The sequence below is a fragment of the Geotrypetes seraphini genome, chromosome 1 (genome assembly GCF_902459505.1).
Source record: "Geotrypetes seraphini chromosome 1, aGeoSer1.1, whole genome shotgun sequence".
Lineage (NCBI taxonomy): Eukaryota > Metazoa > Chordata > Amphibia > Gymnophiona > Dermophiidae > Geotrypetes > Geotrypetes seraphini.
Window position 1 is genome coordinate 305,442,123 of NC_047084.1, and position 25,852 is coordinate 305,467,974.

A 25,852-nucleotide genomic window follows, 5' to 3' on the forward strand; every position below is an offset into this window, starting at 1 on the left:
GTGTGCTCAGAGAGCATAACATAACATAAGAATTTATTTCTAAACCGCAGTTACCATAAAGTTCAATGCAAGAAGAAGGGATAGAAACAACAGGTAGGAAATGAGAGGTCGGAGTCGAAGACAACTCCAAGGCTATGAGCAGAGGAGACAGGAACGATAACAGTATTAATTACAAAGGAGGAGAATGGAGGGAGAGGAGCATAGGGTTTAGGAGGAAAGAGGAGCAGTTCAGTCGACATGTTTAGTTTCAGGTAGCAGCGGGACATCGAAGCAGCAATATCAGCCAGACAGGCTGAGACTTTTTCTTGGATTTTAGGTGAAATTTGGATGTAGAGAGATAGATCTGACAATCATCAGCATATAGATCAGTGGTCTCAAACTCAAACCCTTTGCGGGGCCACATTTTGGATTTGTAGGTACTTGGAGGGCCGCAGAAAAAAATAGTTAATGTCTTATTAAAGAAATGACAATTTTGCATGAGGTTAAACTTTATAGTTTATAAAACTTTCCTTTAACAGTTTTACCTTACGCAAAATTGTCATTTCTTTAATAAGACATTAACTATTTTTTCTGCGGCCCTCCAAGTACTCTATTTTTTCTGCAGCACTCACATTTAAAGTTTAATATCTTTTCTTTCTCAAAACTGGCACATTTCAATTACTAAATTGAAAATAAAATCATTTTCCTACCTTTGTTTGGTAATTTCATCAGTCTCTGGTTGCACTTTATTCTTCTGACTGTGCATCCAATACTTCTTCCCTTCTTTCAGCCTCCTGTATGCTTCCTCTCCTCCAGACCTCATTCCCTCCCCCAACTTTTTCTTTCTTTTTCTGTCTGTCTTTCTCCGATTCCTTGTCCCATTTTTTGCTTTGTTTCTGGCTCCTTGTCCCCCCCCCCTCTTTCTTTTTTCCTTCTGGCTCCCTGCCCCCCCTTCCCCCTCCCCCTTTCTTTCTTTCTTCCTTCCTGCCCTCCCCCATGCCACTGCCACTGGGGAATAGGCTGCTGCTGCTGCTGCCGCCATCGGGAACAGGCCGAGATCTCCACGGGGCCAACTCTCCCCGCCCGATTGGCTATCCAGAACGTCCTCTCGACGTCGGAATTGAGGTCGGGCGGCGAGAGAAGCAGGGAGATCAAAGACACGGTGCTGGCCTGTTCCCCGGTGGCAGTGGTGAGAAGGGAAGAGAAGCAGACGATCCGCGAGCTGCATTCTAGGGAGAACAGTGGACCGCCCCCCCCTTGGTACGCCACTGGAGCAGCAGCGTGTCTGGCCTGCTCGTTTGGCTTCTTGCGAGATCCGTGCCTGCGTCTAAAGCCTCTCTGATAGTGTGACATCAGAGAGGCTTCCGATGCAGGAGTGGATAGCGCAAGGAGCCGCCAACCCGCGGCTTTGAACGGAACGAACCGGCCAGACCCGCTGCTGCTCCAAAAGGAAGGGAATGATCCAGTCCAGACCGCGGGCCGCAAAAAAAACTTGGAGAGCCACATGTGGCCCGCGGGCCGCGTGTTTGAGACCGCTGATATAGATGATACTGGAAGGCATGGGAGGAGATTAGGGCACCGAGGGAAAAGGTGTAGAGAGAGAAGAGAAGAGGTCCTTAGACAGAGCCCTGGGCTATGCCAACCGCTAGCAGGATAGCAGCAGAGGAGGACCCATCACAGCATACACTAAAGGTGCAATGGGAGAGGTAGACCACGTCTCCTCTCTCCCCTAGTTATTCCCCTCATCTTCAGCGATCCTCCACAGACATAGATAGCCTCAACAACAACTTGAAGAAAAGAATGCTGCAGAGAATGTGAGTCCATACTCACAAACCTTGGAGCAGCCCACTCAATCCTCCCACGTAGGCTTCCTATTAACACAGAGAGCAGATTCAACTTCACAAGCCCCGTCCTATTGTTTCTTGCTGCTGCTGTAGCAGGTCCTTGAAAGGCTTGGAGAGAAACGCATAACAGGACCAGCACCAGCAATAATTTGTCGCAAGAAGCAGTTACCTTATGTTGTCTATGTCTTAAATATGAACCTGTTAAGAATGAACCACTGGCAATATAGATCACTTATGATTCTTATATGCGACGTGCACTTGGCAGTAAGTTTGGTGTTTTAGACTTTGGAAGTCACCTGAAGCAGTTCATAGACAGGGTCTAACAAACAACTTACCTCTCTGTGCTGCTGCTGCTTTTTCTTTTTCTGGGTAGCACCACTGGAAAACAAGGGGCCTGCCAGACAGCTAACCACTACTGGCATCCCCCCTTTGCAGACCCCAGTGGCATTCCCTTTGTAGAACTCAAACGGGCAGAGAGAGAGGTGGACCTCGGTGCCAGTGCATGCCACCAAATGTACACGGTAATTTAGCTGCTGGCGCTCCACATACAACCTGTGCAGGAACAGAAAGGATATTGTCATAGTGCAGCCTGCAGTTTGCCTGACAGGACATGGAAAAGAATAGGTCCCGTGAAGAAGAAAGCTTGCTCAAAGAACTGAAAGGAGAGAGAAGAGGAACTGGATTTTACTGGAAGGCATGGGAGTGTTCCACTACAGAGCAGAGATGTGAATTTATTCTCCTTCTGCACTACTCCCAACAAAGCAGCCAAATTATTGTTAGGAACTGTATGGAATAGCTTGCCAAACAGCTAGAGTCAGGTGCAAAATCTGATTCAGAAGAGGTGCAACCTCAATTTTTCCCAAGTGGAAGGTCAAAATTAGATCTTTTACCATAAAAATGTGAAAAGCGCATGCAATAATATGCAGACTTTTAAAGACATGGAAATCATAGGGTTCTGGGTTAATATACAGAGCAGAAGTAGACAGAACTCTGTTATGCTGGTTAGAACCAAAATCTCCTATTTGAGTGTGCAGGAAGGTCTACTTTATCCTCTGCTAATTATATCTCTTTCCAGCTCCTGCCTATAGTCTATTCAAAGAAAATCGTAGTACCACATAAAGGATACCACTTAACCTTTCTCTGAAACATTCTAATGTCTTGGATAAAGCAGAGTGGTAGCCATGATAGGCCTCTTTAAAGGTAAACGAATAGCAAAACAAAAGAAAGGAACATATGGTGATATCTTTTTAATTGGACCAAGTATTTTTTGACAAGCTTTCAAAGGCTTCTTCAGATTAGATATGAGCAAAAGATGACATTGTCTAAATTTATATAGTGAAATATGAAAAGCATTCCAATACCTTTGAAAGCTTTGCAGTTCGGCGCTGTATACATTCAAAGTTTAAATCATTTTCTTTTCTAAAGGCCAGTGGAAGGGCTTGCCATTTTTCCCTTCTTTTTAGCCCTCAAAGATCCATCATGCATAATGTGACCATACGTCCTGTTTTGAACGGGACCATCCTGTTTTTAGATCACCTGTCCCGTTGTCCCCACGTACAGCTTTGGGATGCCAAAATGTCCTGTTTTCAGAGAGAGAGACCCGAAGATGTGCGTGAGGGCAAAGGGACAGGCAATCGTAGAGCCTGGGATTTCTCTGACGCAGTTCAGATCAACACAGCGCAGCTCGGATCCGCACAGATCAGGTGCGTGCAGCTGCGACTACACAAGCCTTTCCCCCCTCCCCCCTCCCTGATGTCAATTCTGACATTGGAGAGGAAGTTTCAGGCCAATTGACATCGGGGGGGGGGAAGGCTTGTGTAGTCGCGGCTGCATGCACCTGTTCCTGCATTGACTTGGAGAAATTGGCAGCAGCGGCAGCAGCTTGGGGGGCAGGGAGAGAGAAAGAAAGTAAGGGGGACAGGGAGAGAAAAAGAAGAAAGAAAGAAAGAAAGAAAGAAAGAAAGAAAGGGGGCAGGGAGAGAGAAAGAAAGACAGAAAGAAAGAAAGGGGGGCAGGGAGAGAAAGAAAGGGGGCAGGGAGAGAGAAAGAAAGACAGAAAGATAGGGGGCAGGGAGAGAGAAAGAAAGAAAGAAACAGAAAGAAATGAAAGAAAGAAAGGATGCACAGTCAGAAAGAAGTGTAACCAGAGACTCATGAAATCACCAGACAACAAAGGTAGGATCCGGGGAAGGAGGGAGGGTCCTGTCCTGTTTTGAGAAAAATAAATGGTCACATTAATCATGCATTTCTTCTCTCTGTATTAATTCTCATTCAGCTCTCTTCAGGCACTTGGCAAGTACAACCTGTCTATTGCATGTGTGTGAACAATTCAGACTTAATATTTGAAGGGCAAACCTCAACCAGTTTTTAAGCTTTTTTTCCGCAAAACTGCTTTGGAAACCCACCAGACTTTTGCCAATGGATTTGGAAAGAATTTGAAAGAAGTTCTAAACATATGGAGATCTGAAAAATTGGTTTTATATTTTCAAATAATTTGCAGCAAATAATGCTGAGATAAAATGCAAAGCAGGTTATTTCAAATCCACTTTTCTTTTTATTACAGAAAGCTTTGTTATAGCAATTTGAAAATTCTTTGAAATGTTTCTGGATTTATCAAATTGTTTGAAGACATTCTTTTGGATAAAATTGCACATCTCTGTTCCTTCTTGTCCTTTTTTATCTAGTGGAATCATCTTCGGACATTGTTAGCTGGAGCTCAGTTTCCTGTATGTCTGTTATTCGCACAAGTATTTCTACAAAAGCTCTGCATTCTGCCTTAATTTGCCCTGTTTACCTCTTTGTGGGCTTCAAGTCCACTTTGTGTTTAATTTTGGGAATGGGTTTGAATGAAGGCCTGCGAAGTAGAGAAAAATGGTTATGGAGTTCAGATAACCTCACCCTCTGCGTAAAAGAACCAATTATCCCCTCATGTTATCTATTCTAATCCAACAAGACAGCAAGAGATGCGAAATGCCAATAGCAGCAAATCGTTGGGGAATGGGGCAAGTTCAGACCCTCAAGACCAGCATTCCAAAAATCTAATGTCTACTTTCTGAACTTCAAGAGGAAGAGACCACATAGGGATTTGGAACATGGAATCTGAGAGATATCTTTGCCTACCATGGCATCTTCTTAATGCGTTGCACCCCATTCCACCATGCCTCAATGCATGTTACATGACAGGAAATGTATCACTAGCTGTGAGACAGTATTTCCTAGCTCAATGTTTCATGATGGGACACTGCCTGCAAGAAGCCAATTGGGACAAGCAGCCGTTACACTTGGTATGTTGTTTATGGTGTTGAGTTAATCAACTGTTTTCTTCCCCTACCCTACAATGTTAGAGCAAGGCCTTAACATCAGTACAATATTTCTAAAAAAAAAACAAAAAACAACCAACAAAAACCCAAACCCTCAGTTTTTCAAACAAAATGACCAGTATATTTAACTGTCAGGAATTCTGTTCTGAGGGCTTGATTTTATATGAAAGTGCCTAGTTTAAGGTCATTTTATACAGCCTTAATAGTTCAAAAATGCTGATACAGGCATTTATACTTGCAACTCTGCTCTAGATAAGGTAGACATAAGATTTATTTGCAAGCATGACCTCCATTGTTTACAAATTTATTTCATGCCTATTCTTTGAGGATATCCTGATACAGTGGGTCTCAAGTATTGGGACTGAGAAGTGCCACATCAAATGTGAGCTTTCCTCTTACTTCTGATGGACATTGTTTCCCTGGGTTTTGACTATTTCACTCAGGAGGAATGCTCCTCTAGTCGTACGTTCCTTTAATTCATAGTTATAGGTATGTACAGCATGAGGTCATGAAGTAGTTCAGTGAATATCTGAAGAGTTGTCGTGTTTACAATGCTGTTGTTCTGGAATGTGATTATCCAGCAGGTGTAAAACTTGTGATATAATACAAGAGGAATGGTTTGTGCAATTGGCACTCCCCACTGAGAGCAGAAAAGGAGGGATATGTTAGAAATTCAGGTATTTTGGGAGATAAAGGTTCTTTTGCCTTTTTTCTGCCTCACAGAAGCAGGGAGGAGCCTAAGGCCCTGATTGGTTCAGATACCTAAGGCCCCTCCCCTGGCCTTAGGCAAAAGGGAGGAGCCTAAGGCCCTGATTGACTCAAATGCGTAAGGCCTCTCTCCCCTGGGAGGATACTTAGGTGTCTGAGCCAATCAGGGCCTTAAGACTCTCCCCATGCATCCCAGGATGCACCAGGAAGGGGAAGGTCCACCTTTTTAGAGTGGCGGGCCTACAAGCAGGAGGCACTGGGCATCCCTCCTGCTGTCTTCATCATTTAGAGGTGCGGGGAAGTTCAGGATGCGGGGAGGTTCAGGTTTGGGGGACCAGGGGGGCACCCGGTGCAGAACGGAATGGGCATCCCTTCTGCCGATTTTTAATAAATTGGGGAAGGGAAGGGGAGGGGTCAGTTTGAGGAGGTCCTGGTGGGGGAATCAGTTTGGGGGGTCACGGTGGCAGGAATGAGTGGGCATCCCTCCTGCTGATTTTTATTGAAGTGCAGGGAGTGGTTCCTGCAGTGGGGGAGGACAGTTCGGCTGGCAAGGGGTGGTTGCGGTAGCAAGAGGGAATGGGCAGTCCTCCTGCTTCTATTTTGGATCCAGGTGGTCATTGGGGGTGCTGTCATTGGGGGGGGGGGGGGAGCTTGACTTATTTTTTTATGAGCTAGATATTGTGTGTGTGTTATACACACAACATCTGTACCCATAGGCCTATGACTTTTTTTGGGTCGGTATTACCGATCCAATTCTGGCATGCAATGTTATGCCATCAATCGGATGGCTGGTTTTAATATTAATGACCTCATTTTAACAGTAATGCGGTCGTTTGCATGCTAGAATCAGATCAGAGAATGTACAACTGCAGGGAAAACCACGCGGTGAGTCGTTTCGAGAATTGGGTCAACAAATTCTGTCGGTTGCTAAACCGGTCAAACTGGTTTAGTGACTATTAGGACACGATCGGAGAGTTTTGTGCATCTCGCCTTAGGTACATTAGATAGATTGTGAGCCCACCAGGACGGATAGGGAAAATTCTTGAAGTACCTGTATGTAAACTGCTTTGAGTGTGGTTGTAAAACTACAAAAAGACGGTATACAAGTCCCAATCCCTTTCCCCTTTTACTAAGCTGTGCTAATGGATTAGCAGGCGCTAAATACTAAGGGCTCCTTTTACAAAGGTGCGCTAGGGCCTTAACGTGCGCAATAGCGTGTGTTAAATTCCCGAGCGCGCTAGCCACTACGGCCTCCTTTTTAGGAGCCGGTGGATTTCTGGCTATCGCACGCTATAACGCGTGGTAGTTTTCTGCGTGCGCTAAAAACCCTAGCGCGCCTTTGTAAAAGGAGCCCTAAGAAACCCATTTTATACCTATGAGCGTCTTAGCATTTAGTGCATGCTAATCAATAACGCATACGAAATCTGTTAGAGGTCCTTTTACTAAGATGCTAAATCTGATAGAGGTCCTATTATTAAGTCAATTTAATACGCACTAGAAATTCTCTATTAAAATGAATGTATGAAACTAACAAAAAAAATCCCTGAAAATCAGAAAACATTTGTAAAAAAAAACCCAAAACAAAGGTGCGCTAGCGTTTTTAGCGCGCGCTACCCGAAAAACTACCACCTGCTCAAGAGGAGGCAGTAGCAGCCAACGCGCGGGGCATTTTAGCGCACGTTAAGGCCCTAACGCACCTTTGTAAAAGGAGCCCAAAATCTATCAACATTTTTTTTTATTTTGCACATCCTTAGACATACGTGAAGCTTGCAGCGAGGGTTGGAAGTCACCAGCAACGGATGCATCTACTGGAGGAACAAATTGGGCTGAACAATCAGAGTTGAACTACCTGTGATGAGCTACCAGAGAGCAAGTATCTGTGATGACCCAGTTAGACTGTTCAAACTGAGTCAGGAGATGTTCCCATGATGATAGAGTTTCAGTTTGAAGATTGGCTTTCATGGACATTCATGGTGATTACACCACATCTTTATAATAAACTCACACTGGCCTTGAGAGAATAGAGGTCAATCTTTTGATGTTTCATAACAACTTAAGACCTTCCTCTTCTTGACCAATTAATTTGTGTAAGTGTTAGGTGGTACACTTACTTACAGATTTATAGTTTGTTGATTTGTAACTGAAGAACTATTTATTTTATCTATATATATAAAATCGGAGGTATGTATGTGTGTATGTATGTATGTATGTGTGTGTGTATGTGCTGCGATCACGCAAAAACGGCTTGACCGATTTGAACGAAACTTGGTATGCAGATCCCTCACTACCTGGGGTGATATGTTCTGGGGGTCTCGCGGCCCACCTGCACACGTGGGCGGAGCTACAAACAGAAATTCAGATTTCACCCATTCATGTCAATGGAAAAAATGTAAAAAGCTGCCATTCTCACTGTAATTCAAAAACGGCTTGACCGATTTGAACGAAACTTGGTATGCAGATCCCTCACTACCTGGGGTGATATGTTCTGGGGTAGAGAGCTGCACGGGAACGGGGACGACGGGAATCCCGCGGGACCCGCGGGCATCCCGCGGGTTCCCCCTTTGGGTCACGGGGATCCCGTGGGGACGCCCCTAGGGTCACGGGGATCCCGTGGGGACGCCCCCTAGGGTCGCGTGGATCCCGTGGGGACGCCTCCGAGGGTCGCGGGGTTCCTGCGGGGCTGGATGTACTCAGTCGCGCGGCTCTTCTCCCTACCTTCTCTGCTTGCAGCACAGAGCCGAACGGAAGGCTTCACGACGTCAGCGCTGACGTCGGAGGGGAGGGAGGGCTTAAACAAAGCCCTCCCTCCTTCCGACGTCAGCGCTGACGTCGGGAAGACTTCCGTTTGGCTCTGTGCTGCAGGCAGTGCAGGTAAGGAGGAGAGTAGCCTCGCGGTTCGAGGGGCTACCAAGGGAGGGGGCGGTCCGCCCCGCCACACCCTGCCCCGGTTGCAGCACAGCTGGCCAGGTCCCCTTACTTTTGTGGCACTTCCCCGACCGACCGACCGACAACAGCCCCGGTCCGACAATCCTCCCTGCCCTGTAGCCGCGAATCTAAATTATCTTCTTACAGCAGCTGTAATAAGATAATTTAGATTCGCAGTTAAGGGCAGGGAGGTTTGTCGGACCGGGGCTGTTGTCAGTCAGTCGTGGAAGTGCCACAAAAGTAAGGGGACCTGGCCGGCTGTGCTGCACCCGGGGCGGTAGAGAAGGAGTGGGGAGAAGGACGCTGAAAGGCCATGGGGAAGACGGGAGGGGGTGGGAAGGACTCTGAAAGCACTTGAAGACAGAGGAGGGAGAAGGACGCTGAAAGCACATGGGGAATACAAAGGGGTGGAGAAGGACGCTGAAAGGCCATGGGAAGGGCGGGGGGGGAGGACTCTGAAAGCACTTGTGGAAGACAGAGGGGGGAGAAGGATGCTGAAAGCACATGGGGAAGACAAAAGGGTGGAGAAGGACGCTGAAAGGACATGGGGAAGACGGGGGGGTGGAGAAGGACGCTGAAAGGCCATGGGGAAGACAGAGAGGGAGAAGGACGCTGAAAGGACATGGGGAAGCAGAGGGGGGAGAAGGACACTGAAAGCATATGTGGAAGACAAAGGGGGGAGAAGGACGCTGAAAGGCCATGGGAAGGGCGGGGGGGAAGGACTCTGAAAGCACTTGTGGAAGACAGAGGGGGGAGAAGGATGCTGAAAGCACATGGGGAAGACAAAGGGGTGGAGAAGGACGCTGAAAGGACATGGGGAAGACGGGGGGGGTGGAGAAGGACGCTGAAAGGCCATGGGGAAGACAGAGAGGGAGAAGGACGCTGAAAGGACATGGGGAAGCAGAGGGGGGAGAAGGACACTGAAAGCACATGTGGAAGACAGAGGGGGGAGAAGGACGCTGACAGGACATGGGGAAGATGGGGGGAGAAGGACGCTGAAAGGAAATGGGGAAGAGAGAGTAGGGAGAAGACGCTGGCAGGGAAGAAGACAGATGCCAGACTATGGGGGAAGCGGAGAGAAGAAGATGGGTGCCAGACCAATTTGGAAGGGGGAAGAAAGGGAGAGGCACAGTAACAGAGCAAATGGAAGATGCAGAAGGAAGAGAGACAGTGGATGGAAGGAATTGAATGAGAACATGAGGAAAGCAGAAACCAGGCAACAAAGGTAGGAAAAGAATTATATTTCTTTTTTTTTTATTTTGCTTCAGGATAAAGTAGTATATTAGTTGTGTTGATAAAAATTTATAAACATTAGAGGCTCTGGTAGAAACCCATTTGCAAAGTATGTATTCTTCCCAATTAATATTTTCAAATTAATAAAGTCTTTTTGCTTATTTGTAAATGGGTTTCTACCAGAGCCTTTAATTCAGTAGCATAATTAAATGAAATAACTATTTCTGAAGTTTATAGGGACGGGCGGGGATGGAGGGGATTCCTCACGGGGACGGGTGGGGACGGAGGGAATCCTCACGGGGACGGGTGGGGACGGGTGGGATTCCTCACGGGGACGGGTGGGGATGGGTGGGACTTTGGCGGGGACGGGTGGGATTTCTGTCCCCGCGCAACTCTCTATTCTGGGGTTCTCGCGGCCCACCTGCACACGTGGGCGGAGCTACAAACAGAAAATCAGATTTCACCCATTCATGTCAATGGAAAAAATGTAAAAAGCTGCCATTCTCACTGTAATTCAAAAACGGCTTGACCGATTTGAACAAAACTTGGTATGCAGATCCCTCACTACCTGGGGTGATATGTTCTGGGGGTCTTGCCGCCCACATGCACACATGGGCGGAGCTACAAACAGAAATTCAGATTTCACCCATTCATGTCAATGGAAAAAATGTAAGAAGCTGTGGGACCGATTTGAACGAAAATTGGTATGCAGATCCCTCACTACCGGGAGTGATATGTTCTGGGGGTCTCGCAACCCACCTGCACACGTGGGCAGAGCTACAAACAGAAAATCAGATTTCACCCATTCAAGTCAATGGAAAAAATGTAAGAAGCTGTGGGACCGATTTGAACGAAATTTGGTATGCAGATCCCTCACTACCTGGGGTGATATGTTCTGGGGGTCTCGCGGCCCACCTGCACACGTGGGCGGAGCTACAAACAGAAAATCAGATTTCACCCATTCAAGTCATTGGAAAAAATGTACAAAGCTGTGTGACCGATTTGAACGAAACTTGGTATGCAGATCCCTCACTACCAGGGGTGATATGTTCTGGGGGTCTCGCGGCCCACCTGCACACGTGGGCGGAGCTACAAACAGAAAATCAGATTTCACCCATTCAAGTCAATGGAAAAAATGTAAGAAGCTGTGGGACCGATTTGAACGAAACTTGGTATGCAGATCCCTCACTACCTGGGGTGATATGTTCTGGGGGTCTCGCGGCCCACCTGCACACGTGGGAAGGGTGGGTTCACCCAAGAATGTATATGTTCTTGCTCCTGGAGGTGAAACTAAAAATGTTGTTTATAATCAATTTTTGTGTTAGTTGAATTGTATTCATTTTGTCAAATATTTCACATTATAATTTGAATATTGTACTTTTTATTAAGCTGTAAAAAAATAATTTCATTCACCACTATAAAGTATCTTTATTTAAATCCATTTACAGTGTTATTGCTATAATGAAATACCCGTGCAACGCCGGGGCATCAGCTAGTATTGTATACAAAAGCTTAACCAACCCTACAGTACATGAGTATTACAGCGAGACCTGCAAACAGTGAAGAATGAGGTACATTGAGTTTCATACAAACATTTAAAAAACACTTCCCACACCATTAGCATGAATAAACCTCAGAACTGATCACACGAGCAAACATTTCCACAGGTCATGCTCAGGCAGCATTGTAGACAGTGTGAGGAATGTGGAGTTGGCTTTTTGAGCAGGCAAGTCAAACTCCTCTGGGTAACATTTCCTTCTGAAAATGTTCCTTGCATGTCCTCCATAGCTGCAGCAAACTCCTCCATGAGAAACAACACATTTTTTTCAATAATGAGTGTCTCCCTGCTTCCCCACCCCACAGCTTCTCTAGCTAGTGATCATATCAGGAAATTATAAACAAGCAAAGGGCTCAAAAGCAAATTCTGGGGAAATCTGCTATAAATTGGCAGCAATTTATTTTTCTTGTTGGTGAATCATTACAGAAAACTATCATGGAATAGAAGCACTCTGAGGATAAGAAGGTGGGGGGAGGGAGGGGGCAGACAGTGGATTAAATCTCTGCCTACCCACTTGGCAGACTCCAGTTTCTGAGCAATTTCTGTCCTTTTTGTGTTTTTGGCAAGTTAACCTTTTCTTCTGCCTGTTTTCAATTCTTATTAAACCTAATGCTATACATATAGGCAGTGAAATGAGGCAGTGTCTCTCAAACTGTGTGCCATGGCACAATGGTGTGTCCCGAAGAGATTCCAGGTGTGCCACGAGAGATTCCAGAATTTTACATTTTTTTTTTTTTAAAATTCCCTTCATAAGTATACTCTAGAATAGATGACATGTACGTCGCATATGCAAGAGTCTGTCAATGTTATGAGAGTCTGTGTACATAAGGATACAACTGCTCAAACAAACACCTATCTTTGACATGATTGGTCCTTGAAAACTAACGGCAAGTAATTTTAGTTTTATTTTTTTCATGCAGTAATAATCCTAACTTGAGCAGCAAAGCAATCAAAGCTTTGTTAACATTTAAATTAAATTGAAAAGAAGAAAACAAATGCAGATGGTGGATGATAAAATGTGTTTGCTTGTTGACTATCAAGCTGTGTTTTGAGTTAATTTGCACTCAAAAACAAGCACATCCAAGTTTCTTTATCGTTTCATATACTGACCATCAGCATGTATCTGGTCAGTTTACAAATCTAAAAATCTAAAATTAAAAAATTAATGGAAAGGGGGGTAAAAGCAAATTGAGACGTAGGTATTGATCTGACTAGATACGTGAGGATTTAGGGTTGGGGAGGTTGATAATTACATTGTATAAATAAAAGTAAAGGAGGTATGAAGGGAAGGGAAAAAGCAGCATGGTAGGGGGGGTCGCTTCATTGAAGCGATTCTCAGGAAGAATAAGCTGCAATTGGAGAAAGAAGGAATTTTATCTTATGCATCTTGGAACAGAAAAGTTTTGAGATTGGTTTTAAATTTTTTGAGGGAGTTTTCGAGGCGGAGATGAGATGGCATGGCATTCCAAAGTACGGGGGCTGTGGCGGAGAAGATTGTGCTTCTGTTGTTACAATTACCCATATATACAGTAGCTTAAAGAACTTTAAATAACTCTCAAATTTAATTTTTGATTGGTTTTACAATTTTATAATTTCAATTATAAACATTTGCTCTGTTTAGTGTGCCGTGAAAAACATCTGCTCTGTTTAGCGTGCCAGAGCTAAAAATGTTTAAGAGACACTGAAATGGGGTGAGTCACAGAGGCCATGGCCTGTCCAGTGTTTTGTTCCAAGTAGCATAAACAACTAAGGAGTCTGAAGGGATAAGGGTTGGTTTGCTTGGCCTCTCTGTCCAATAAGGTGTTCTGCTGTGCCTGGCCACAGATGTCCATCTAGCCGATATTCCAACTTAGCTTTCTGCAGGACCTGGAAGCTCTTTGAAGGGGTGGTGAAAACAAAGAGGAAACACGATCTGAAGACTTTGATGCTCTATCACTCAGGCCCTCTTCTCTTCCCAGATATTGCAGCACCATCCAGCAAGAGAGCAGAACTCATCTCTCGTATGTACCAGCTCAAGAGCTGTAAGTCCTACTTTGAACATCCTGTACCATGGGCATAGCCAGGAGTCTATTGATGGGGCTCAAAGGTGAACTGAGAGGACCAGGTATTCGCTTTCTCTTCCCCATCCCCCTCCCCTACCATCACAGCTGGCTCATTATGGCATATTTTTACTGGTGAGGCTGCCAAGCCCCACCAGCCAAAAGTTCTCCTGCACAGTTATCTCCTGTGCTGCCAGAGCAGTGCTCAAGTCAACTACTGACATCGGCACTCCCTCACATGTTAAGTTCAGTTCAGTACACATACATGAGAAAGCCAGCATTGACAGTCAAAGTGTACCTGATGACTTAAGTGCTGCTCAGACAGCATGGGTGGAATTCGTGCAGGAGATCTCTACAGCTGCTTTTGAGGCTCCTCCATGGCTACACTACTGTCCTGTACAACAGAATTTAAGTTAGGACCTGAAAGTGAATTCTTTACAATGCAACACAGAATGCTTACCAATGGTCCAATAGCTGATTCCCGACTAGAACAGAAATGTGTTGTTTCTAATGGAGCAGTTAACAGGCAAAAGATCCTTCATCAAAATGTTGCAAGCAGCCAAACCATCCTTAACTTGCTCACAAGCAGCTAGTTCTTTACTAACCCAGTAACAAGCAAGCATCCTTGATTATTCCAGTAGCAAGCAGCTTATGGTATTTTGTATATCCAAGCATTACCACTAGCCGTGTACGTGACATATTCAGGCAATATCATACAGCATATCCTCTCCCTTTGCACAATGCATCTTATCTCTAAGAACTTAAGAGTTTTGTGATCCCTCTGCATCTCTCTTATAGGCCCTGTAGCCATTAAGATTTGGGCTTCAGTTCTCTGTACAGAGAAGCTGAACCAGCATGTATTGAATATCATAGATGTATCATTAGGGTGGTCCACGGTAGTATGCAAAAAAAAAAAAAAATCAACCTTGTCAAATCTTGTCTCCACAAGGCTTATTTTTGTCCACTTGGTTTGTCGTACTTACGTGTCAAATTTCAGGTTGATTAGACAATATTTAGAGGTCACCCCAGCATGCACTATTTGCTTGTGTGTTCTGTATGTAGGTGATTGTGCATAATTAGTTTGTATGGCATCATCTAGTTTGCGATCTGCACCCAAAAACTGGCTCCTTGGGAAGTCAGTCTGTCAACTGTCAACTAGTAGACTGTCACATGGACTGGATGTTTCTATTCACAACACAGCACGACAACTCAGCAGTGTAACTGCTTTGTTTGTCAGTCTTCTGTACGTTCGACAGTCGAATGGAGCGCCGATGGGAATTAGGGCTCCATATAATGACGTTGAACTGCTGTCTACTCTCAACACATATCAGACTAAAACTGTTGCTCACAGCTGTTTCCAGATATCTATGGTATCTGTCCGAGCACCTAGCAGCACTTGCTTTTCTTGATGACAGAATCGCACCAGAAACAAATTTACAAATGGTGCATAACATACCGCATCCACCATTGCCAGACATTTCACGATGTCTCATGCGTACAGATGATACTGAATCTGCGACCTTTGAAAGTCTTGTAACACAGAGAATACAGACATTTTTTTGATGTCTTGATTGAAGGAGGATTAACAAAAGCGAAAATATTCCTGAAGAAACATCCCACAGAGTGGACTGACGATCCAGTTTTCAAGGAACTTTGGAATGGGGCATCCAAACTGACTATTGTTAATGATGCAGCAGAACGAGGGATAAGCCTCATTGAAAAAGACAACGATATTTTGACAAAAGATGAAGAACAGAAGCAATTTGTTCTTCAGCTAGTGGCCAGCCACTGAAAGAAGTTTCCTTCTATATCAAAGGCGGTTCTTATGTCATAGACCAGTGGTCTCAAACTCAAACCCTTTGCAGGGCCACATTTTGAATTTGTAGGTACATGGATGGCCACAAAAAAAATAGTTAATGTCTTATTAAAGAATTAACAATTTTGCATGAGGTAAAACTCTTTATAGTTTATAAATCTTTCCTTTTGACTAAGTATTAATAATAATATTGTCATTTATAGCTAAAGAGACATATGAGCAAGAAACTTTTATTTTACTTTTGTGATTACGATAAACATACCGAGGGCCTCAAAATAGTACCTGGGGGGCCGCATGTGGCCCCCGGGCCACGAGTTTGAGACCACTGTCATAGACCATTGATTATTTGTCGAGTACACAAGAATTACAATATACTGTGAAGTGGGGTAACCCCTAAACTTTGTTTTAAGTCAAATTTTGTGTGTTTTCTGTTTTTATATAAAGGAATAAAATTAGCCTTGTGGATAAACAAAATGTGCTAATTACTTTTTTTGGGACCACCCTAATGTATCATACTCCCTTCAATCTTTTATCATCATGGACGATAGGGATTCCCAATTTAGTTCTTGAAGCCCACCCATGCAGATTAGTTTAAAGGACAGTCACAATAATTATGCATCAGGTATATTTGCGTACGTTATAGACTCACTGTGTGCAAATATGTCTTCTACATTTGCATTGTTGATATTTGAAAAACTAGACTGACTGGACAGGTCTTGAGGACAAAACTGGAACAGGGAACACTCTACTGTTGCTGCCCTTTTTCGACAAGTTCATCCTTGTTTCTTGCTTAAGTGTCATTAATCTGGGCTCTTGTTGAGGTTCGTGGTGTCAAGATATTTAGAAATATCTATGAACTTATTCATGAACAAACCTAATGCCCTTACCCTGTTCAACCTTTGAACTCTAAGAATGAGGTTCACATCCCATATCTCTGAGCTTGAAATATACTGTAGTGTTGACAGTTTTCCACGTGAGTTTCTGTATTACTGCTGAAGTGATTTCACGGACCCTAGAACTCAGCTGTGCCACAAAACTCCATGTTCATCACAGAATTAGAGCATGAGAGGGGAGGGAATCGGGGTCAGCACTTGTGCAAAGGAGGATGGATAGGTCAGATAGGGTGTTCCATTTCTTGATTCATTCTTAAAAATTAAACAAAATAAATTTAAAAGTTCCTTTTGAACAACAAGTAGTTGTTATGGTCCATGCTGATACCCCCACCAGTTACCTGTCTTTGGACCCAAAGCTCTTGCCTTTTGCCTTGGCTGCACGCTTTGTTAACCGCCTGTGAACACGAAATAACAAATAAAAGGGATAAGCAGACATGTCCTTAGCTTGCTCAACTCTGTCCTGGAGTATGGCAAGCTTGGCAACAAAACAATAGTTGGCAGGTATGTGCATATAGGATTCAGTAGAGCTAGGACAAAAGAAAGAAAATACAGTATGTGTGTACAGAAAATATTGGGGGGGGGGGGTCTTACATTCTTTTTAGGATCACCTTTGCTATGTGACAGATACTTTTGTTGTTGTTTTTTTGTGTACAGTAGGTTATTTAGCCAAACAATGTAGATAAGAAACTGATGTATTAACCAAGACCTATTGTAAATATCAAAATTAAAAACTTGTTCAGTAGATTTTGAAAGTGTTGATGTGCCTCTGGGAAGCAATTTCCAGCTTTCTGGATCAGAGTATATGTAGTGCTTTATGAGAGAAACTTTTTTCATGATATGGGTTAGTTACGTATTCAGAGAGCTCTTGGGATTTGAGATTTAAGGAATAAAATCAAGTGACAATCCCATGTTCAGGGAGAAGATCCCTGGGTCTGAATAACATTCACTGTGTCTCTCCTCTTGGGCATGGGAGAGGGATCCCTCAGTCAGTGGTGACCTTTTGCTGGGGCAAGCAATGACTTATTTCTCCTGTAATCTTTTCTGGCCCTTGAGGAAAGTCTCCCTGACCCACAAAGATTGATTCTTCTTCCCACCTCCTTCAGGCCTAAGACAAGGAATCCCTGGCTTTCACTCTTCAAGTAACTGGCTACTGAGCTTGTTGTAAGCAAAAACAAGGAAACACTACCCCAGGATGAACAAACAGAAAAAAATTGGGGAAGGGGCTGTGCACATCAACCTGAGAAAATATGCTTATATGTGTTAAAACATAAACTTAAGTGTATTGAGACAGTTAAAAGCAAACTTAACTGCATGTTAAAACAAAGCTTAAAAGTATATACGAGGGCTGTTCAAAAAGTATCAGAACTTTATTCATAAAAAATACTCGTATTCAGATACAACAATCTTATACTAATCTCCTTCAAAGTAGTCCCCTTGGGCTGCCACACACTTCTTCCAACGGTTCTGCCACTGTCAGAAGCAGTGCTGGAATGCCTCTTTTGAGATTGCTCGCAAATGGTCTGTTGCATTCTGCATGATGTCTTCTCCTGACTGAAATCTGGTCCTTTTCAGCTTGAGGAAAAGCCAGAAGGAGCTATGTTGGGAGAGTCACAGGTGTGTTGTGTTTGTCCAGAATACTCCTTATCAAATGTGAAGAATGGGCAAGTGTGTTATCGTGATAGAGCTGCCAATTGCCTGCTGTCCACAGGTCTAGCCGTTTGTGTCTCACAGCGTTACGAAGGTAACGCAGAATCTCTTGGTGGTACCCCTTGGTGATGGTTGTGCTGTATGATGCATACTTGTGATGAACCACACCACTGGAGTCAAAGAAGATGGTCAGCAAGACTTTGACATTGTTGCGGACCTGCCTTGCTTTTTTTGGCCTCAGGGATGTTGAATGCTTCCATTGTGATGCAGTCTTGTCAGATCGAAAAATGAATGGTGTCTCTTCAGCACAAAAACCTTTTTTCAGCGTTTACATTTAAGGAATGCTATAGTACACCCACTTTCTAAAACTAGGTGTACTATTGCGTTCCTTAAATGGAAACGCTGAAAAAAGGTTTTTGTGCTGGAACGACGTCTTTCAGATTCTTTTGCAATATATTATTCGGTTTTTGATTTGACAAGACTGCCATCTGCTGGACATTAATTGCACCCCTGAGGCAGGCCCTCGTGCTGAAACACGAACCATGTCAGGTCTACAACACATGTCTATAGCACTGTGAGGGAATATTTTTAAGGGAAAATGGCAGCATTCTATAGACTCCCTCACAAGGGGTTTAACCTTTCAATACCATAAAAACTAAACAGTTAATTCCAACAGCAGCAGGCATTGTTTAAACAGAATACTTCCTACAATTCTGATATTCCAAAAACAGAATTTAACTTGTTGCACTCAAACTCCACAAAAGACAATCCCTACTACATCCATTTGACAAACAGTCTTGTCTCTAACCCTTGCCATCTCTTTGCCACACTGAACTCTCTACTCAAAGTGTCCTCCCCTCCTCCCCAACACACACTTCACTTCACTTCCTCCCCAGATTATGGCTGACTACTTCCATGACAAGTTTCACAATATTAACCTTGAGTTTTCAACCAAGTCACATCCACCTCTCCTTTCCCCAGTCCATTATGTCAACCTCCCTTCAACCCCTGACACCTTTTCTTCCTTTTTTGAGATCAGTGAAGAAGAAATTACACATTTTCTTTCCTCCGCCAAACTCACTACTTGTTGCTCTTTTCTTATTCCCATCCAAGTATTCAGCACTCTCTCTCTCTTACTCTCATTCCTTCTGTCATATCTTCAATCTTTCACTATCTACGGCAATTGTTCATGATACCTTCAAACATGCCATAGTTATACCACTTCTCAAGAAACGTTCACTGAACCCTACCTGCCCTTCTATTGCCCATCTCCCTCCTTCCTTATCCAAACTACTTGAACGTGCTGTTCACAGCTGTTGGTTTGACTTTCTTTCATCTCAAGCTGTTCTTGACCTACTTCAATCAGGCTTTTGCCCTTTACATTCAACTGAAACAGCTCTTGCTAAAATCTCTAATGACCTGTTCCTAGCCAAATCCAAAGGCCTCTATTCTATGTTCATGCTTCTTAATCTACCTGCTGCTTTTGACACTGTTGATCACCACCTACAGTTTACTCCTTGATAAGCTTTCCTCACTTGGATTTCAGGGCTCTATTCTTTCTTGGGTTTCTTGTCTCTCAGCCTGCTTGTCAAACATTGCTGCCTGGATTAGGGAAAAAGGAGGATGGATTAAGACATCCAGGTTTTACTTCCATCGAAAGCAATGGACGTGAAACCCAGATGGCTCAATCTGTCCTTCTTACTTCCATTGCTTCAATGGAAGTAAAAACCGGATGTCTCAATCTATCCTCCTTTTTATAGAGCGATATGGTAACCCTAGCCTGGATGTCTCACTGCCATTGAAAACTGAACACAGCCAAGACTGAGCTTCTTATCTTTTCTCCTAAATCTACCGCTCCTCTTCCCCTAAAAGGAACCCAAAGTGTATATTCAATTCAATTTAATTTTAAACTGAACTAATACTTGACCTGAAAAATTACTTTCCCAACTTAAGAGACATTGCATATACCTCATAATTAAAAGTAACCTGAAATAGAAAGAAATTCAGAAAACCTGGACATGTGAATAAAAACTCTGTTCATTGAGTGCCCTTACACTGTTTATTATGTCTAACTTGGGACTGTCTTGGAAAGATCCTGTGTTCATAAGTTTCTGCTATCCTGTGTGCCTGGCAAGACTTCTTTTTTAAAGCATAGTCCAGTTAACTCGGCTGTTTGTGATATAGGGAGAAAGTTCCCTTTTCTCAGAAGCCAGAGTATAAAACTCACTGTTTTGTGACCTGAAGTAGCGGAAGTGAGATCTACAAATCTCCCTATGGCTGTGCTTCAAATTCCAAAAAGCTGTTGGGCTGAAAAGCAGCCCTGACAGCTGTGATGGCTTGCCTCTTTCCTTTTGGCACTTATCCCTCTCTTCCTCCACCATCCCGCCTTTGCCAAATCCAGCAGCTCATCTCACAAATCAGATGTTTGCTGGCTATCACAGACACCCATGAAGTACAAATTCTTCAGCTTAGCAGCTCCTATATTATAATGTGGAGCCCAACATGCTAGTTTGCCCAGATGCCACAAAGTACTTAATCCTGCCCTGGATCAAATAATCCAAGGCATGTCTATGATTTAGCATAAAACTGAAAGGGTCAGCACTGAAGTCTAGGAGCTATCCAAAGACTCACCTCTTCATATGTGTTTGAATTATACTCTGCCAAATCACCCTATGATATTCAAGTACATTGCCCTTGCATTGTTTGACCAGTTTACCTTATTTCTGAGCTCCACCATCCACTACAGTATCAATGCTGGGGCCCGGTTACACTGTAAGGCACATGTGTCAAACACAAGGCCCAGGGGCTGAATCTGGCTCGCCTGGCCATTTTATCCAGCCTGTGGTGACTGTGTACCTGACATTACACTCTCCAGGAACCTCCTTGAGTCCTGACTCCACCACCTACCATTTCCCCTCCGCTGACATTTAAAATCATCAGGCAGCCGATGCGAAGACAGCTTCCTGCCATCGTCCTGCCCTGTAAATGTTCTTTCTGCAGTGTCCTGCCTGCGCGGGAAGAGGAAGTACTGTAGAAAGAACACTTCCGGGGCAGGGCGATGGTGGGAGGCTGGCTTTGCGTCAGCTGCCCAAAGATTTTAAATTTCAGCGGAGGGGAGGTTTTGAGTGTGTGGGGGGGGGGTCGGGAACTGGGGACTGTTGTACCGTAGGATCCAGCTGATAGGGGTTGGGCTGGGGTTGGGAATAAGGGAAGGACATGTTCCATGGGCTGGGGGGGGAGGGAGGTTGGGAAAGCAAGGAGGACAGATGCTGCATAGGCTGGGAGGGGGTTGGGAAGGACAGAGGCTGAATGGGCTGGGGGTTAGGAAGAGAGGGAAAGAGAGATGCTGCCGGTGGGTGAGGGAAGAGAAAAAGAAAATTATTGGACTTAGGTTTGTGGTTTACACATTCAAAGCAGTCTACATATTTTAGTCAGGTACTTATTTTGTACCTAAGGTTGCTAAAATGGTGCGTGGTTTTCATCATAAGACATATGGGGACAGACTTAGAGATCTCAATCTGTATAGCTTAGAGGAAAGGTGGGAGATATGATAGAGACGATTAAATACCTATGTGGCGTAAATGCGCACGAGTCGAATCTCTTTCAATTGAGATGGCATAGGATGAAGTTAAGATCTGATAGGCTCCAGAGTAATCTAAGAACATACTTTTATACGGAAAGAGTGGTAGATGCGTGGAACAGTCTCCTGGAAGAAGTGGTGGAGACAGATATTGTGTCTAAATTCAAGAAGGCGTGGGATAGGCACGTGGGATCTCTTAGAGAGAGGAAGAGATAACGGTTACTGTGGATGGGCAGACTAGATGGGCCATTTGGCCTTTGTGTGCCATCATGTTTCTTTTTATTATCATGTTTATTCAGTAACTTTCTTATAAATTGCAGAACAAAGTTCATTAATTGTGGTAAAGAAATTCCAGTGCCAATAGCTAGAAGGAGCTTCACAGAGAGGCAGAGTAAAGCAGTTAGGCATGGATAACGTATCTCCAAAACCAGGCCTGTTTTTGGAGTGAGCAGCAGTGTAAATGAGGGCTGGAAAGAAGACTGGAAAATTGCTACATGCATGGTATTCTTTTCAGCTTCCTCTGGTATAAGGTTGGAAACTAGAAAAAAAGAAAGTGGTTGAAGCCGGTGCCTTCTTTTTGCCTAATGAATTGTTTGACAAGAAATGCCCTTTCTCCTTTAAAATGTTAACATTAATGCAGTATATGACAACCATGTGGAAATATTTTGGAGGAGGGGTATGAATTTGAGAAACCCTTTACTGGTTTCACATACTGTAGTTTCAGGAGTTTGGAAATTATGAGACTTATAATTCCAAGTTCCTTAACCAGCCCATTGCAAATACAGCCCTCACATGAGTATCTCTGGCAAAGATATTATTCTGTCAGAGATGCATCTTTTGATCAGGGTTTCCACAGTCATAGCCAGGGACATGTTGTACATGACACAAAACAGAAGGCCACATCAGCCATATTCAGTCCAACTGACTCACACAGCAGGATAAAGAAGCATTGCCATGCTGTGTCCTGCCGCTGTGACATTCTATGAGACTAATTCTATAACAGGGCACATGGTACCTATCTTAAGCCTATTCTATAAAGAAAAGTAGGAGCCTACTTTTTATGGTATACAAGCACAAATAGCTAAAAATAAGTACATCAAGATGCGACATTTACAGGAGTTTTAGCATGTAGTATGCATTACATACAGTAGAATTCTATAATTTAAGCAAGACTTATTTGCTCTGCCCATGTACACGCCCACCAGCAAATCAAATCACGGCCCATACTTTTCTGCTGGTTGATATTTTAAAGAGGTCAGCTATGTGTTTTAAGTGGCCACTTATACATGTAAATGAGTACAATTACTGCCATTTGTGTGCCTTTCTAAAACTAGGCAGCTCTATACAGAATTACCTCCTAAATGGACAGATTGGGAGGGTGATTAATGATGCAGAATATAAAGCAGGAGGAGAATACTAGATAGAATGAACAAGAGAAAAGGGGCATGCTATAGCGCACATACCACCACTACTGACGAAGGAAGGGAGCAATAGATGCCACCACCAAAAGTGTGGGTATGAGGGAGAGGCATCAATTTTAGTTACTACACAGGACACCAGAGAGTTGACCAGCTCAGAAACAATAACTATATATGAAAAGTTATTTTAGCGGGGAAGGTATCTGACCAGTGGAAGGACTCTATGCAGCACCACTGGGAGACAGAGGGCGGCGGAGGCTAATGACACACGCTGCCGCCGGGACCAGCCAGTTTAAATCTCTGTTGCACTAGTGGTGCACGGCCACTAGGCACGAGGCCAGTGGTGGGCACTAAGGGGCATGCCACATGGGGCAAGACAGGCCCCTTGGGAACACCTTAGTAGCTGAAAGGAACCACGAAGGACTTAGTGAAGAAATTTGATGCCTGGAGCCTAAGGTTTCTCTTTTGTTTCTGATAATGATGAAGCAGAAGGGGAAAGCTAAAGGAACCAATACACTAAAATCTATTGTCCCAATGGGCAAACATATTCAATCTAAGCCACCTATAGATCCTATAGGAGGCTTGTCCATTTCAGGGTCCTCACTAAGTGAGGATGGTCGTTCTACCCCCTCCCCTCCATTTACTTCAGCTGGTCCTTCTGAGACTGCTTTGGTTAAAGATGCAGTCCAGATGGAACAATCTAGTTCTGCCAGTAGTGTTCTAGTGCCAGTAGATTGTCCAAATTTGTCTAAATCTTTGGATGAACCTCAAAATATTCCTTTGAAAGATATTTGGCAAGTGGTTGTCAGGACTGAAGAATGCATAAAAACTACTTTACCACAGCTATGTCATTTTTCTCAACAGACAGAAACATTTCAAGAGGTTGATATAAAAATTGATAAGAGGTAAACCAGACTGTCACAGATTTCTTCTAAATTACCTAATTACCAACCAGTTTCTTCTGCCTTTGTTAAAGATAGTCTGATTATACGTAGACAATTAGAGTTTCTTGAAAATGGAATGAGAGCAAAAACATTACGTTTGTTGAATTTTCCTATTTGTTATCTGCTGTTCCCTGAGATACTGTTACGCAGATATTTGAAGTAGATATTGCTTTTGGATAAAGTTGAAGAAGTAATTATTTCTGATGTTTCTGTACCAAAAGCTGAGACTGTTGAGAGAAATGCAAAGGAAGGAGCTACACAGTCTTTGAATTTAACTGATTTTCTTGAATCCTCTCAGGAGGAAATAGCTACTTGCAACTTTCTCGATGGAGCAGGAGAAAATAAATGTCTTAAGCTAATATTTCTGGAATAAGAATTCTCAGTTTTGTGGTCAGCCCATATTGATGTTTCTGGATGTTGCTAGGACCACACAACTACGTTACAAGGAATTCTTGAAGGTGAAAGATAGAGTTTCTTTGCAAATGTATAATAACGTTACAATCTCATAGATATATCTACACATCTCCCTTCAAATTCACGGGTTTAGGACTCGCGACATCGGTTATTCGTGAGTTTCTAAATCCTGACCCACCTCCGCCTCCCGTACCTCTCCACACCATACCTGGTGGCATAGCAGTGAAGCGGGGCAGGAGTGATCTTCCTATGCTCCTGCCCCATGCAGAGCCATCAACAAAAATGGCTGCCGTGAGTTCCCGCTCTAGTCTCATGAGACCACAGGAACTTATGGCAGCCATTTTTGTTGACGACTCTGCATGGGGCAGGAGCATAGGAAGAGCGCAACTGACCCACTTCACCACTAGACCACCAGGTAAGGTGTGGAGAGGTCCGGAAGGCAAGAGGGAGGCGGGGGTGGGTCAGGGTCAGCACCAAAAGTTATTCGCAATTTTTCCATATTTGTGGGCTGGCTCTGCCCATAACTCCTGAGAATATTGAGGGAGAAGTGTATTTGATCCTTCTCAGCTTAAGAGATTATTGCTTGAAATAGAAGTTTCTGATGTAGGTTAGGGGATTTAGAGAATAAAATGGGTGGTGATAGAAAGTTAGGGTCCTTATTTCTGATTATGTAGTAATAATTGTGAATTGATCTCCAGAGCTCTTTCCCATTGATGTATTCTTTACTTTATTTCATTTGAAATATGTAATTAAAAAATTAATAAAAAAAAGAAGTTATTTTAGCAATTTGTGAGAATATTCAAGAGCTGTTCACGAAGCACCTGTGTAAATGTGTAGCACCCCAATGGAATTAGGAAGAAGAAACTTACGCAGGTCTTAAATAACACAGAAAGACATTTTCACCTTCTGAATATGCACAAGGACATATTTACTGCTATACACCATGAAGGAGCATTTCAACCTTGCTGCTCATTTGATTCAGTTAATTTGATGTGCCTTTGAATGTTAAATGGAAGTGCTGTTTAGAGGACTCATGCCTTCCATGCACACACAAACATACAAATGCACTAACATACAATACAGAATCCATTCCTTTTTCATCAAACCCCCTCAGTTCTCTACCCCATTGTCTTCCATTTAAGTTTTGGATAGTGATTTTGAGGACACCATGAACTTTACTCAGTCCCTATCATGCCTCACCCCACAGTGTGTATTACAAAGCAAAACCCCTAACGCTCTGCTTCCCACCCTCGTCAACCATCTCTTACTTGTAAAAGTTCTTGTTGACCTTCTTCTCCGATGGAAATCCCAGCATGCCACACACTACATGACTGTTCTTGCTAGTCCATCCTTCATCGCAGATTTGTGCCCAGCTGTCTTTGTAGCGGATTTCCAAGATGCCCTCAGTAATGGGAAAACGCTTCTTGGCACTGGCCACCACTGGCCTCAGTCTTATCTCCTCCAAATGGCTCTGGTCTGACTGTGAAGAGCAAGGTTGTAAGTTATAACTACTGTAGCATGTCTTCTATCCCTC

General features: G+C 43.7%; 1 protein-coding gene across 6 annotated transcripts in view; it reads right to left on the minus strand.

The window, feature by feature from the left end:
• The window catches only part of LOXL3 (lysyl oxidase like 3), a 117,109-nt gene that overhangs the window by 50,319 nt on the left and 40,938 nt on the right, over window positions 1–25,852 (minus strand). For 3 of the 6 annotated variants that reach the window (XM_033955272.1, XM_033955261.1, XM_033955263.1), the window contains exons 4-7: window positions 25,587–25,798; window positions 16,654–16,710; window positions 4,618–4,677; window positions 2,159–2,375 (exon numbers count right to left, since the gene is read on the minus strand). In XM_033955272.1, the coding sequence (XP_033811163.1) occupies window positions 2,159–2,375; window positions 4,618–4,677; window positions 16,654–16,710; window positions 25,587–25,798 (546 nt within the window). The remainder of the gene's footprint in view (window positions 1–2,158; window positions 2,376–4,617; window positions 4,678–16,653; window positions 16,711–25,586; window positions 25,799–25,852) is intronic. The other 3 variants (XM_033955295.1, XM_033955286.1, XM_033955279.1) reach the window with 2 other exon arrangements.